The sequence below is a fragment of the Ctenocephalides felis genome, unplaced genomic scaffold (assembly GCF_003426905.1).
Source record: "Ctenocephalides felis isolate EL2017-DRISC unplaced genomic scaffold, ASM342690v1 CF-g0.4_SCAFFOLD_00845, whole genome shotgun sequence".
Taxonomy (NCBI): domain Eukaryota; kingdom Metazoa; phylum Arthropoda; class Insecta; order Siphonaptera; family Pulicidae; genus Ctenocephalides; species Ctenocephalides felis.
In genome coordinates, this window is record NW_020536999.1 from 11,423,491 (window position 1) to 11,439,599 (window position 16,109).

At 27.8% G+C, this 16,109-nt stretch overlaps 1 protein-coding gene across 1 annotated transcript in view; it reads right to left on the reverse strand.

The window, feature by feature from the left end:
• Positions 1-16,109, reverse strand: part of LOC113363977 (mycosubtilin synthase subunit C) — a 425,226-nt gene that overhangs the window by 18,701 nt on the left and 390,416 nt on the right. Inside the window, exons 4-5 of the mRNA XM_026606451.1 lie at positions 5,256-5,390; positions 2,718-2,871 (exon numbers count right to left, since the gene is read on the reverse strand). Of these exons, the coding sequence (XP_026462236.1) occupies positions 2,718-2,871; positions 5,256-5,382 (281 nt within the window). The 5' untranslated portion in view covers positions 5,383-5,390. The remainder of the gene's footprint in view (positions 1-2,717; positions 2,872-5,255; positions 5,391-16,109) is intronic.

Sequence of the window (16,109 nt, forward strand, 5' to 3'; positions counted from 1 at the left end):
ACAGTGCTCACGACCAAAAACACTAACAACGAAAGAAAATACTTTTGTTATAGATTTTGAAACATTGACTTATTACAGGGCCGTAATCTTTCAGTATGTTCTATAAGACTATGATATGTATCAAAATAAAAAGTTTGAATAAAAACTTTTGTTTCTACAGTTAATTACAAAGAAACGGCTTGACCGATCTTTGTACAAAATTATTCACCCGATTTGAAATCAAGTCAGAATTGATGCACAATTTTTTTTCACATTTTTTTACATTTAGTAGCGCCTCTATGGAATGGAAAAACAACTAAAATTGAAGTAACGGCAAAGTTGCTATGTTTGCAATATATATACAGTTCTAAAACATATAGTACTAATTTTTGTTTTACCTACAAAATAAATTATATTTCACTTGTCTCTCGTCCTTACCTACCGTTAAGTAGCGGTCCCCAAATTTCGCTGACAGAATCCACGAAAGTCAAAGCCGTTTTGAAGACTCCGATCGTTTCAGTTTTCGAATATGGAAAAACATTCCATTGCCATTGGAGACGATTTAATAATACTGCATGGGGCAATCTGACCCCTAAAAAAATGAAAATGAATGATATTTACTATTTTACATATATTATTACTATTTAACATTTGAGCTATAATCTGCTAGAAATATCAATTCACTTGAAATTTGAATTTAGCTGAAATTATGAGCCTAGATAATATTAGAATATAATATACAAGAAAAATGTGATATCTATATTATTATTGCGGAAAAGCAGCTTAGATATGCCAGAAATTAGAATAATATAAGATACAGTCCGCAGTATATGTTGGCAGATGAAATTATATAATTCAGTTTAATAAATAACGCAATAAATTCAAATTTGCATAAACATTATTTTTTTAAACTTATGTATGTCGCATTTTGGTTTACTTCACGAAATTTTACTATTTATTTATTTACTATTTTACATATATTATTACTATTATTTAATTATCAATTATTATTACCTTTGGGTATCCCTGTACTTCCTGATGTGTACAAGACAATTGCTAAACTTGTTTCTGGACATTGATTCGTTTTGGGTTTTAATATTTGTTTGTTGTTTGTTCCTAAATTTAATACTTCATCAAATGACAAACTTCTTACAACCGTGCAAATGGGTGCCATGTTCTGAAAATAATAGTAATTGGCAAATAATGGTGAAAATACAAACTACCTTAAAAATCAAAAAGGTTAGATGTAACTAGAAAAAAATATGTAATTTTATATATAAAATTCTCGTGTCGCAAAGATTGAAAACGGGTTACCAATTTTTATCAAATTATATATACATATTCAGTAGATCTGAGAATCGGTAAATATAAGATGGCCCACTTAAAAATTAGAATTTATCGATAGCAGCTCGCCTGTAGGCCACACCGTGCGGAATTCGAAGTTGCGATATATGGGGAAAAAACTAAGAATTTTGAGACCTTTCTAACGATGTATAATACTTTATATGTTTCTTTACAGAAATATCGAATCGTGAGGAGTGTTGCTCTAATCAAACCGCACTTTGCATTTCAACAAGTTAACATCCACACAGATTGCTCTATACTATCTAAACCATTAAAGATCAAAAAAAACTTTGTTCGTGCGAAAGATGCAAAATAAAATTACGAATAAAATGGTATATAAATGGTTAAGTGTGTTCATATAATTTTCTCGAGATTTTCCGATTTTCTTGAAATTTTTCGATAGCAACTTGCCTGTAGGCCACACCGTGCGGAATTCGAAGTTGCGATATATGGGAAAAAACTAAGAATTTTTAGACCTTTCTAACAATGTATAATACTTTATATGTTTTCTTTACAGAAACATCGAATCTTAAGGAGTGTTGCTCTAACCTAACCGCACTTTGCATTTCAACAAGTTAACATCCATTCAGATTGCTCTATACTATCTAAACCGTAAAAGATACGAAAAAACTTTATTCGTACGAAAGCAGCAGAATAAAATTACGAATGAAATGGTATATAAATGGCTAATTGTGTTCATATAATTTTCTCTAGGTTTTCCGATTTTCCTGAAATTTTACGATAGCAACTAGCCTGTAGGCCACACCGTTCGGAATTCGATGTTGCGATATATGGAAAAAAAACTAAAAATTTTGAGACCTTTCTAATGATGTATAATACTTTATATGTTTTCTTTACAGAAATATCTGGAACGTAAGTTTACTAGATCACTAGGACCACTAGATGCAGTTTAAAAGTTATCTACTTTTCATACCCCTAGAAGTGATAAGAGTTGTTCTCCCATTTTGTTTTAACTTTTTGGACAATTTTTTTCAATTTATCTGCTATAATGTGACATTGAAGAATACATACAACCCTACATTTTTGCCTTTTATCACCAATCTCTGTTTTTATAGCCATTTTAGCAATACAATCCTTTTTTTATCCCATTCAGTCATTATATTTTTAATATAATTTCAGTTCAGCTAGTGGATTTACAAAATATGAAATATAATATTTACCTTTATCATTGTGTATGATCAAAGCCGGTTTTGCCTCGTTCAAAATATGTTGTACCCTAGTTTCAGGAAATTCTGGGTCTAATGGTAAATAGGCAGCTCCTGATTTCCAAGCGGCCAATAATACTTCCACTAATCTAAAAAATAAAAATAATTTACACAATCCTGCAAAAAAATATGAAAATTTATATTAGTATATTGAGTTTTCCATTTCACCTATCACTGGGTGTCATAGACACAGCAATTAAATAATCACCATCCTTATTTGGAGAAATGTTTTCTTCGTCTATGGTTTTTAAAATTCCTTGGGATAATCTATCAGATATTGTATTCAATTCCGCATAGTTAGTTATGTGCGTCGTTTTGGAATCTGAAAAAAAAAATTTTCAGTAAATAATAATATATAAATAATAATAGCTGGGCAAAAGGGTCTAACCAAACCAATTATCACAACCAACAATACGTATCAAACAAACATTCTGACTATATTCAGTAAAACTCCCAGCAAATTCACCATTGTAGAGTCTGTTGAAAAATTTAGTATTTTATATTATATATGTTTGTGAAAACATATTTGTGATTTAGTTGAAAATATTTTTTATGAGCGTATATTCTGTTCTCGTTTCATTTATTCAAATTAATCAAGTTTATCTTTTCTGTATCATATATTTATATAAATCGTATCTAGAATTAAACCCAGGGGTAAATTTACGTGCTACAGTTTGGTGGTGCACTCTATAAAGCGGGGAAACAAATAAAATTGAAGTAACGGCAATGTGGCAGTTTTTGCGATCTATTTATACTTCTTTTAGCAAGCAAACATTACTAAGTATTAGAAATTATTGCCATTATTGCAACAAATATTGTTTATTACTATCATGTCGTACATGCTTATTATTTCAGTAAACAAGCAATTACTTCGTCCGTCTTGTTTCGAGAGTAAAAGTATACATTATTCCACTTGTCACTTTTTACTGAACGATGCAATAAACTACAAACTACAGAACACTTTCGACATTCGTTGCAGAAATGAAATCTCGTGTTTTGAAATTAAACTTAAGGCAATAATTACGAATTTAGATATAGAGTCAGTGGACAGTCGACATATACGTTGATCTAGAGAAAGAAATTCAAATTTTTTGGTGTAGTAAATTTTCACTACCGAAGGTTTTTGCCAAAAAATCCGAACCGCTAATTTTATGTTTTCTCGACGTTTCAAGCCATTCTGAATCGAATGAGACCAACATTTGGAAAAAGTATGTGTAAGTGTGTAAACAGATTTTTGACCATTCGTCGACGTTTAGTCAAAAACGGCTGAAACGATTTCAAAAATTTAAAAGCCATTCGATGTATTTCGATGAGGACTATCGTTTCTCAATTTTGTGCGACGATCTGCCCAACCGTTTCTTCGTAATATGGAAAAAATGTTAAACTTTTCGTCCACATTTAAGCTCATACTACCGAATCGATTTAAAAAGCAAAAACTGTTCGAAAGATATTAGTTTGGGATTGATACTGATTAGTTTTAGGGAAAAATCTGCCGAGCCGTTTTCTTGTATTTAACTGTTGAAAAAAAATTCAAGTTGATTTTCATGGAAATTTTTTGGCGATATATGTCATGGTCTTATAGAACTTACTGAAATATTACGGCCTTACGACAAGTTGTTTAATTTTAAAAATTCATCAAAGTTTGAGAAAATGAGTAGTTTTTTTGACATTTATTAATATTAAAATTAGACGATTTACTTGGTATAACGATTGAGTACTTGGTCTTATTGAACATACTAAACCACTAAAGTCCTACGAAAACTGGTTCAATTATAAAAATTATTGATTTGTGAAAATTTGCTTTCAGAAAATACTGCGAGTTAACGTGTTCGTTCCATTTCAATTATGTGTAATAAATCCACTCGGAATACTTTTAATCACTCATAAATGAATTTATTTTTTATAGATTAAGTCGATTATATACGCATATTGAGAAGTTCATGTAACTTGCCTCAAGGCAAAATACCAATACCGACTAGTTATAAAATATTATAACAAGCTCTTCTGTTAAACGTTCTAACAAAAATCATATACCTTTCATGTATAATTATTGTCCGAGGTAAAGTCCGTTAAAATATTGCATTATATATATATATATATATATATATATATATATATGTATACAAGTAATGTTTTTTGTGCTCATGCAATGTGGCAAATAAATAAAATATCTATGTTTGAAATCCGGCAGACATTTTACACATTTACATACATTATTGATAGAGTTGGTTTACATGAAACATTAGTAAAGAACATTTCTCCACATTAATCCAAACCAATCACATCACAACAAATAACACATATCAAACAAACAACTATCTGACTATGTTCAGTGAAAAGTGTTAAAATTAATATTAAAATTGGACTATCTGAAGAAGACAAACTTGTCTTTATAAATAAGGTAGAACGGCGATTAAAGGTCCGTGTGTAAAAAGGTCCACCACCGATATCAAGACAAAGTAGTCTTAATAATTTTTAACAACAATATTTGAAAGTAGAGGGCAAAAGATGTATAATCTGTCATCACTTTGATTCTTTCAACAAAACTGATAAAAGATTATCCTCAACGAGATATATCGAATGGCGTCTAAATGAGAAAAGGCCGATTTTAGGTGAAAAATCTCAAACTATTGATGTTCCAATTACTAATTTCCTAGCAAATTCAGTTTTTTATATGTTTTTAAAAATTGTAACAAAATTACTTACCTTCAAATATCAAAGCTGGTTTGTCGCCGAATTTCGTCGCAACTTTTTCAAATAACTTATTTAGTAATTCTGGCTGTAAATTTCGATGCTCTCCTTTCAAAATCGATAAATTTGGCAAGGAGCCCATTTTGTCACCTGGAAAATAAAAGAATCCGAGTATAAAGATTTGAATTAAAGTAATTATATAAATTTCTTGTATATAGCATATTCAACTTCCCGTAGAGCAAGTTATAATAATCGCAAAAAAATCGAAAATGAAAATTTGTATATATCTTGACGTTTCAGAGGTTTCTGAACATTTTGGCATACCTTAGAAAAAAATGATGTATGTGTGTGTATTGGATACAATTTTTCGTCGACGATTTCGCAAACACGGATCAACCGATTTAAATGATTCAAACAACATTCGATTTCTACTGATAAAAAGACGTGCTGATTAGTTTTTGGCAAAGGCGAGTCCAGTCGTTTCGGAAATACCGATCAAAATGTGCAAAAAATGGCAGTTTTCAAGAGAACTAAGCGGATTTTGAATGAATTTTCAAGAGAACTAAGCGGATTTTGAATGATTTTTCAAGAGAACTAACCGATTTTAATGATTCAGAAAATTTTCCTGCTTGTTTTGACAAAACGATTGCATTTGGATTTTTTTTTTGTAATTTCCAAAAAAATTTTTTTGAATATCGAAAATAATTCGGATTTTAATTTCAATTCTGTTTATGTTTTATATATTTCTTATAAATATTAAACAATATCTTTCATTCCAAATTTGAATGATTGAGTTTTGTTTATTTACTTTTCTGTGAACATATATAAGTTATAGTATTTATAATAATCCATTTGAAAACATTAAATATTTCTCGAATATTTCATTTTCGAATATTTAATTTAATTTTCCTCGCATTACGGGACGGGAAGTTCCAGCAATTTGCCTTAAGGCACCATGCTATGCACCACTAGTTTTTTTGTGTAAATGGCATTTCTGCTTTTGATATTTTTGATTGTTTTTCAAAAGTAGTAAAAAGTATGAAGATTTTTATAGACTATAATTTTTTTTAAAGTAAATTGGTTTAGTAGAAGTTGAGAAATCGTAGGAAGGTAGAAAACGCTGAAGAATTATCAAAATATCCTACATATTCTTGAATAGTTGAATTTTGAAAATATTTTTAAAAAATGGTTCCATTTTTTTCGTTCTAGACTAGAATACTCTTAAAGCGAATCTTCCTTTATCAAAATCTATGCACTGGCCAATTTTGGCTTATATACACGTACACTCATACACATATACACACACAATTTATTCTAAATTAGGTCTCATTCGATTCAGAATGACTTGACACGTCAAGAAAACTTAAAATTAGCAAATCAGATTTTCTGACCAAAACAAACTTCTCTTTATCAAAAATAACACAACAATTTTTAACTTATTTAGCACTTAAATACACTACGTACATTTTTTATTAATCTCCGTATACCTTCGACAAAACATGTCGAAAAACACCATTTTTAGCACTTCCCACATTTTATTAATTTTTTCACACAATTTTTAACTTTTGGAGATCCGTTCTAAATTACAGTACATTCTCAAATATCCAAATTATTTTTTGCCCCCCTTAGAACAGAACATATTGGAATCCCCTCCTGTAATTATGAAATATACTTTCGATATTGTGTTTGTTTTTAGATATGGATCATTAATTTTCGCGTTGTTGTAAATTTGAAGAGTGTACGTCATTTTTTTAAAATAATTCTTAGAAGAATTTAAAAATTCATTCTTGATTAATTAGCAAATTAATTCCGTTTCAATACTAAAACTGGCGCCTGAATAAATCAGTTGTGAAAAATTGATTTAAAAAATTATTTACTTTGCGTGGGGTAAATAATTGTAATCGTCCAAAAATAAACTAGTGGTGTATGGCATCGTGCCTTAAGGCAAATTGCTGGTACTTCCCGTACCAGAATTAAATATTCGAGGGAAAAAATCAGTAATCATTAAGTATTGATTAATGATTAATAACAATTGTTTTAAACATTTTCAAATAGATAAATTTAATCACTATATATTTCATCGTTCATAAAATATACAGTGACGATCTTATCGCTCAAAACACTTGAGAATGCTTACATTAGCAAGAGATGCCGAATGAATCCGTCTGAGGATATATTTCTTACGATTAGAATAACGCATTTGAAATATATACATTTTCAACCTAAATTGTAAATTTATAATTCACATTTAAAGTATAAAACTTTGTATATTATTGAAAATTTTGAAGTTTTTTTCTGGAAAATTTTGAAATTAGCTTGAACCGTATAAGCAAACTTTAAAAATTAACAATCTTGGTATGAAATAAAACGTTTAAGAGATTAATAACTACACGTTTCAGAGGTTTCTGAACATTTTGACGTATCTTAGAAAATATTGATGTATGTGTGTGTGTATGTGTGAGTATGTATGAACACAATTTTACGTTTATTTTTGAGAGCACGGATCAACCGATTTGAATGATTCAAAAAACATTCGATTTCTATTGATAGGGAGATGTGCTGATTAGTTTTTGGCAACGGCAGGTCCTTCCGTTTCGTAGATACAGAGCAAAGCGTGCAAAAAATTAAAAGAGTTTTTGAGAGAACGGAGTATCCGATTTTAATGATCTAAAAAACATTCAAATTGTAATGATTGGGAAAAGAGGTGATTAGTTTTTGGCAAAGGTAGGTCCAGCCATTGTGGAGATACCGAGCTAAATGTACAAAAAATAGCAGTTTTCGAGAAATCTAAGCTTCCGATTGGAATGATTCAAAAAACATTCAATTCGTAATTACAAAACAATCTCTTTTGGGGTAATTTTTTTTTGTTTCATGCTTTTTAATTTTAAAAAAAAATTTTTTTTTGACTAAACTTTATTCTTTGAATATTTCATTATGGTACGGAAAGTTCCAGCAATTTGTCTTAAGGCACGATGCCATACACCACTAGTTTGTATTTTTTGTCAGTTTTCTAATGACAATAAATCCATTGGATTTTATCTTGGAATTCTTTCCATATCATAAATTTACAACAGATATTTTTTATTCTAGAATTTTAGCTGGTAATTTTTTATACCGAATATTTCTTTTTTCTGGAACAGCTACTAACTTTTTCAGAATTTTTGCAAAACCACTCTTGTCTTAACAAAATATACACAAATTTATTTACATTTTTTATATCAAACTTTTATCTCTTTTTCTTACCCAGCTCGCTTATTAAATTTGTGTTAAATTTTTATGGACAATTGCATAATTGAAACTGAAGAACTAACAAGATTTTGTAAAGGTTTATAAAAAAATTGTCATATCGTGTTTAGAATTTATTTGAAATTTAGAAAGGATGTATAAAAAAATAATTTTGATTTGCATAAAGTGCATCAAAGGTTTGAGTCTTTGGGAATGTAGTTGAAATTTGAACCATAAAGCGCATCGAAAGATGCAATAAAGATTTTTGCATTGAAATTAAAATTTTGTTAGACGCTGAATAAAATAATATTTTAAAAGTATTATATAAAGTCAAAGAAAGTTTAGTTTCGGTTTGGTTCAGATAAATCCCAATTTTCTAGCAGGTGTGGATCATATTTCTATTTTTTATAAGCATTAATATATGTAATTTTTTAAAAATATTGTAATAATGATATTATTATTGTAATAATGATTTAATAAATATTAAAATAATGTATTATCAAATGATTATTCCAACGGCTTTTTTTGTTTTATTTTGAATATCACCAAGGTGGATGGGGTTCAAAAATCCTTAAAAAAATCGATCATGTGATTAATATTTGGTAAAAAAATGCTGCAAGATTTATTAAAAAAACGAAATTTTACTTGCTAATAGGAACTTCCCAAATAAAAGTGTTTGAATCTTTTGGTAAGAAAATGAAAATTGAAGTGTTCTTTACCCATGCTGAAAGCTGATATCAAAAAATTTAAACAAAATTGACTTTTACCCACGTCCTAAAATGCAGTTGCGATAACGCCACACAAAATTAATTCCATAAATAATGAAATTCACAATTTCGTAACTTCGAAACCTCGTTTCACACTCCGAAGGTCTTTCTGTCGTGATTTCGATCAATTATTAATCTCAGTCTCAAAATCTCAATTATTTTTTGTCCGTACATAATAATTAACACCATCCGATGTGATTTTTGCACGGATAGTCATTAGAAAACCGTTTTACGACTTTCAAATTGCGAATAAAAAAATCGATGGTCGAGATAAAATGGTTAACAAAATCATATTTTGTTTTATAGCATCGTAAAAATGAGAAATAATTACGTTTGAAAAATTAGTATGATTTAGTATGAAGTTAATAAATAATCATATTACCAAGTAAAATGTCGTTTTCTCAATAAATCTTGCGGCATTTTCTATATCAAATATATTTAAGATTAGAAACGCATAATCTTGTAAGTTTTTCTATCAAACAAGCTCATTAAGATATCAGAACACGTTCGTTTTAATTGCAAACTAACTGGTATTAGATATAATATATACTAATCGCCAGTTTAGTGATTTAAAGCCGTTGGAATAATCACTTTATAATAAATAAATAATTTAAATAAGTAACAAGTTATATATATATTCTTGCTTAGAGAAATAGAAAAATCAGGCACACCTACTAGAAAATTAGGATTTATATGGATCAAGCTGATATTAAACTTTCTTTGATTTGATATAACAATTTTATTACACTTTTATGAAATTATTTAACTTAGTGCCTAACAAAATTTCAATTCCAATGCAAAAATCTTCATTGCATCTTTCGATGCACCTTATGGTTCAAATTCCAAATACATTTCCAAAGACTCAAACCTTTGATGCACTTTATGCAAATCAAATTTTTTTTTATATATCCTTTCTAAATTTCAAATAAATTTTAAACATTATTTTACGGTTTTTCTTAACCTTTACAAAATCTTGTTAGTTTACAAGTTTCAATTTTGCAATTGTCCATAGAAATTCAACACAAAATTTAATGAGGGAGCTGGGTAAGAGTAAGAGATATAAGTTTGATACAAAAAATGTAAATAAATTAGTATCTATTACTTTAAGACAAGAGTCGTTTTGCAAAAATTATAGGAAAAATTAGTTGATGTTCCTAAAAAATAAACATTAAGTATAAAAAATTACTAGCAAAGATTTCAGAATAAAAAAATATCTTTTGTAAATTATGGTATGGAAAGGTTTCCAAGATAAAATCCAATGATTTTTTTATTCTCTATTTTATTTACAACTGTCCAGTTAAGGGCAGTTGTAAATAAAATACCCCCAAATTGGATTTCCCCAAATTTAATAAATTTGGGAAAATCCAATAAATTTATTAAGTCATTAGACAACTGACAAAAAATACCAAAAAATTGACCAATATTAGTAAGAACTTAAACGTGCAATATATAAAACGATATTGCTTAAAAAAATATACTTTACTTACATAGTTATGTGAAAAAAAATATTACTTCTTTACTTATACAACAAAACTAAATATTTATTTTATCTTATTAACTTCGTACAGGGTAAGGTATTTTAATCGTCCAAAAACCGAAAATAAATTGTTTGCATATCTTCATGTTTCAGAGGTTTCTGAACATTTTGGCATACCTTAGAAAAAATGGATGTGTGTGTGTATATGTGGATACTATTTTTCAACGACGATTTCGAGCGCACGGGTTAACTGATTTGAATGGTTCAAACAACATTTGATTCTTATTAATAATGAGTTGTGCTGATTAGTTTTTTGCAAAGGCAGGTCCAGCCATTTCATAGATACGGAGCTAAATGTGCAAAAAAAATAGTAGTTTTTGAAAAAATGAATGATTCAAAGAACCTTTTACTTGTATTAAATTAAAAAAATTTTTTTTTGTTTTAATTTCCAAAAATAAATATTTTTATATAATATTGAAAATAATTCGGATTTTAATTTTGATTCTAGCTGAAGTTCTAAAGCTCACTTATATACTTCATAGCAGATGCTTGATATTTTACAAAATTATTTCTTAAATTTAAAAAAAAAATGTTTCGATATGGCGATAAAGTTTATGAACTAAACAGTCCTATGAAAATTGGCTGAATTATATAAATTCATCAAAATTTGGAAAGAAAAGCTACAATTTTAGGTCATACAAGCACGTGTCTGTGCAATACAATTTATATAATTACAGTTAATTTAAATGTGTTTGAGAAAATTCAATTCAAAATTGCTTAGATTTATTTGAAAGCAAAAAATTAATTTTTGTAATAAACAGTTGAAAATTTCATCTAAATATCTGAATCTCAATTTTAGTTGATTAAGTCAATCATTACACATTTCATTAGAAGATCAAGCAACTTGTCTTAAGATAAAATGCCACTATCAACTAGCCATTAATTAATTAATTCCATTTGCTACAAAATAAATAAGAAACATTGACACGCCGATTAGAATGAATTTATTAAAAAAAAACATATTTCCATAACCATAAATAATCGATCTTCTAACCTAGAAACACAATAACGGTTAATTGGTGACTAATCGGATCCAATAGCCATTAATTATTGGTTATTCAATAGATCAATAGTAAATAAAAAAAATCTCAATACTTTTGTTTTCATTGAATCTTAAAAAAAAAACTATATTGCGAAGGTCGCGGCGACGGTTTGAGAATAATTGCACTTTCTATTTCACAATTCTTGACTCTCAAAGGGAAATCCGGGGAAATCGGGATAGAATTATAAATAACTAGTGGTGTATGGCATCGTGCCTTAAAGAAAATTGCTGGAACTTCAGGTACCGTAATAAAATATTCGAGAAATTTTAAACGTTATCAAATATATTATTACAAATACTGTAACTCTCATTATTTTTGCTATCATTTTACATCTGAGCAAATCAAATGTAAATCATAAATCAATTTATCTCCAGGACATTAACAATCGTCATTTCATTTCGAATTCATTTTCAAAAAAAAAAAAATAGTTGCCTAATTTACACAAAATTGAAAAAGTGCTCCCGTATAGTCACAGTCTAAACGCATTTGAAAATAATTCTGTGCGACGTTTTCACTTATACTGTGCTTAGCTTGGCGGCGTTTTCACATTTTTCAATAATTTTCGCAAAATTGAAAAATCACTTCCGAGAACATTTGGACCAGGTTGTCACTTAGACTGTGCTTAGCATGGGTGATTTTTGGAATTTTTAACTCAAAATTACATTTTTATAATTTATATAAAATTGGAAAAGTGCACCAGTACAGAAGCAGTCTAAACGCATTTGCAAATAGATTTGTACCGGGTCGTCGATTAGACTGTGCTTAGTCCGGGTAATTTTTGGAATTTTTAACCCAAAATGACATTTTTATAATTTATTAAAATGACATTTTTATAAATTAATATCCTAATCATTTTTTGGAAATTAAAAAAATGATATTTTGAAATAAAAAAATGCTTTTCCAAAAACGTTTCTTCTCACTGTCAACACAAGCAACATGTGTTTTGAATCATTCAAATCGGATGCTTCGTTCTATCAAAAACTACCATTTTGAATCTCCAAAACGGATAGACCTGCCCTTGCCAAACACTTTTTCCCATCATTACGAATTCAGTGTTTTTCGAATCATTCAAATCGGATGCTCCCTACTATCAAAAACTTGATTTCTATTTTCTGTACTCTTTGCTTCGCACCTCCGAAACGGCTGGACTTGCTTTTGCCTAAAACTAATCAACACGTCTTTCTATCCATAGGCATATTTTTTGAATTATTCAAATCGGTTGTACGGAAAGCCCGAAATTGTGGTCAAAAATTTGTATCCACACACGCACACATGTATTTTGAAACTTTGATGAATTTTCCTAATTCAACCGCTTATCGCAGCACTATAATATTTTAGTATGTTATTTAAGGCTACAAAATCTATCGTTGTACAGAGTTTTATCAAATTCAAATGCCTCTAACACATTTTACACAAGATTCCCCTAAACATGTCCCACATTTATCGCCTTTGTCCTCCTTCATGCACAATGGGCAAGAGGTACAAAAGATTTGATAATACAAATCGTGTTTTTCACAGACTTTTTTTTCACAAAAATAAAATTATTACAACACAGTTCACAAGCAATTATCGGATAAAACTTAGAATTTTAAAATTACTTAAATTAACTTTGAATGTGCAGATAATATGGCATACTGATGATTGGAGATTGGTTTCTGGATTTGAATAAGATCAATTGATAAGATTGAGGATTTTCACAAATTTTACAGGAACAACTTCAACAAAGTATATTTATTATTTATATAAGTATTTTATTATTTATATTTATATTTACCTATTTATATTTATATATTTCTATAATATTTGCAGCTAAACTAAATGAATTAAACAAATTGTTTCTGTAAATTCTCACCTTGGTAGGAGCTAGAAAATTGGTAGTTTTTTTCGTGGATTCTTTTATAAATCGAAATTAGAGAAATTATTTTGAGAAATTTTCATAAGTACATCTTATTTAAATAAATATTAATATGAAATTTCGATCTTTCTAAAAATAATATAAATTTTTTATAAGTTACTTGATTTAGATTTTATAAATGCAAAATAAGCTAAAATTTTACTCTAATAATTTTATGTATTTATAATTTTTATATTTTGAGTTCATTTCTTATATATAAAAATTTTAGATTTTATAATGATTAATTGAAGTATTAGGTACGTTTCGACGCTGTATGAGCGATATCAATCAAGAATTTTTTTTTTTGCATAATTTTACTGATTTACTTTTAGTAAATTAGTTTTTTCCTTAAACATTGTATTAAAATTTGTGTGTTTTTTCCAGATTTAAATTTGTTAATTTGCGGAATGATGACACACATATATTTTATGTATTTATGTATTTATAATTTTTATATTTTGAGTTCATTTCTTATATATAAAAATTTTAGATTACATAATGATTCAAGTATTAGATACGTTTCGACGCTGTATGTGCGTCATCAATCAAGAAATTTTGTTTTATGCATAATTTTACTGATTTACTTTTAGTAAATTAGTTTTTTCCTTGAACATTGTATTAAAATTTGTGTGGTTTTTCCAGATTTAAATTTGTTAATTTGCGGAATGATGACACACATACGGTATCGAAACGTACACAATGAATAATTAAATTATTTTTGCTCTTATTTCTAATATTTTGATGCATATAAACATTTCCAGAATATGTGTATATTATACACACACACACACACACACACACACATATATATATATATATATATATATATATATATATATATGTTTAATATGAGTTTAATATTCGGGCGTAACATCAAAATAGTATGAGAGTTTTTTTAAAAGTTTATTTATTTAAAATCCATACGTTTCGGCTAGCATCTTAGCCATCATTCAGTGGTAATCAAATTAAAATTTTGTATCCTAATATAACATATGAAACCATTATTAATCCATTGTATTAGTATGTGCACATTGATAAGATATATATTTTTTAACATCACAAATAGTAAAACACACTAATTTTATTGTAATAGTATAATAATAATAATTTTTATTGATGTTACGCCCGAATTTAAACTCAAATTAAACAAATATATCAACATCAAATTCAAGACTATTCAAATATATATATATATATATATATATATATATATATATATATAATATACATATGTCTAATTTAGCAATGAAAATAAGATCAACCTTGGATTATTATTAGAGTTCATAAATTATGAAATAGGGCTAAGGGCTTTATAAATCAATTTGATAAATGATTATCAGTGATATAATATTTTGTTTTTTATTACATAAATATATCATTAAGTAATCTACTATGGAGAATATAAGAAATTGTTAGTTTTAATAAAAATATTGGGCTGTGAAGTACAAATTTTGATGCAAGTATCACAATTAAATTAATTGAATTTTATTTTATTAACTTACCGTAGAGTAAGTTATTGTAATCGTCCAAAAATTGAAATTGAAACTAGTTTTGGATATCTTTACGTTTCAAAGGTTTCTGAACATTTTTATATACATTAGAAAAAAATAGTGGGTGCGGATACAATTTTTCGTCTACGATTTAAAGAGCACGGATCAACCGATTTTAATGAATCAAATAATGATCAATTCTTATTGATAGAAGACGTGCTAGTTAGTTTTTGGCAAAGACAGTTCCAGAGTACCCTTTAACAAACAATTCTTACAAATGAATTATATAAATCCAATTTAAATATATAACTTTTTTCTTGCTTACGCATAATGCAACAAGAAACAAGACAACATTTCCGTAATAGAAAAAATATTTAATGACCGCAATAAAACTTGTTCAACAATATATTTACAATACGCAAATAATAATTATATTAAATTGCTATTACATGTGCAACAAGTGCATTAAGGCAGGTCTAAATGTCAATAAAGTACATAACTTCCAAATTTATGCCTCGAATGAATTATTGATGGAAATTATAATTACGTAGGTTTGATGGAAATTATGTATTGGATGTAAGAATTTAGTAACTAGTAGTGCATAATTTATTATCTGATTAATTGATAATTATAAAAAGATTTAAACATTTTTATATTTTTATAACTTTTGTTTAAGGCCAAGGTTTCAACGAGCAATGTTTCATTCATAGTATAAATATACTAGCTAACCCGGCAAACGTTGTTTTGCTGGGAAATTATAACTGGGAAAGTGTTATTCGACAAAATGTTACTTTGATCGATACCAAATTTAGGTTCTAAATTTAAATAACATAAATAAAAAATAATATAACCTAGAAAATGTTTTATAAATACGAATGAGTATATAATTATACAAAATGAGATCTTTCAGAGC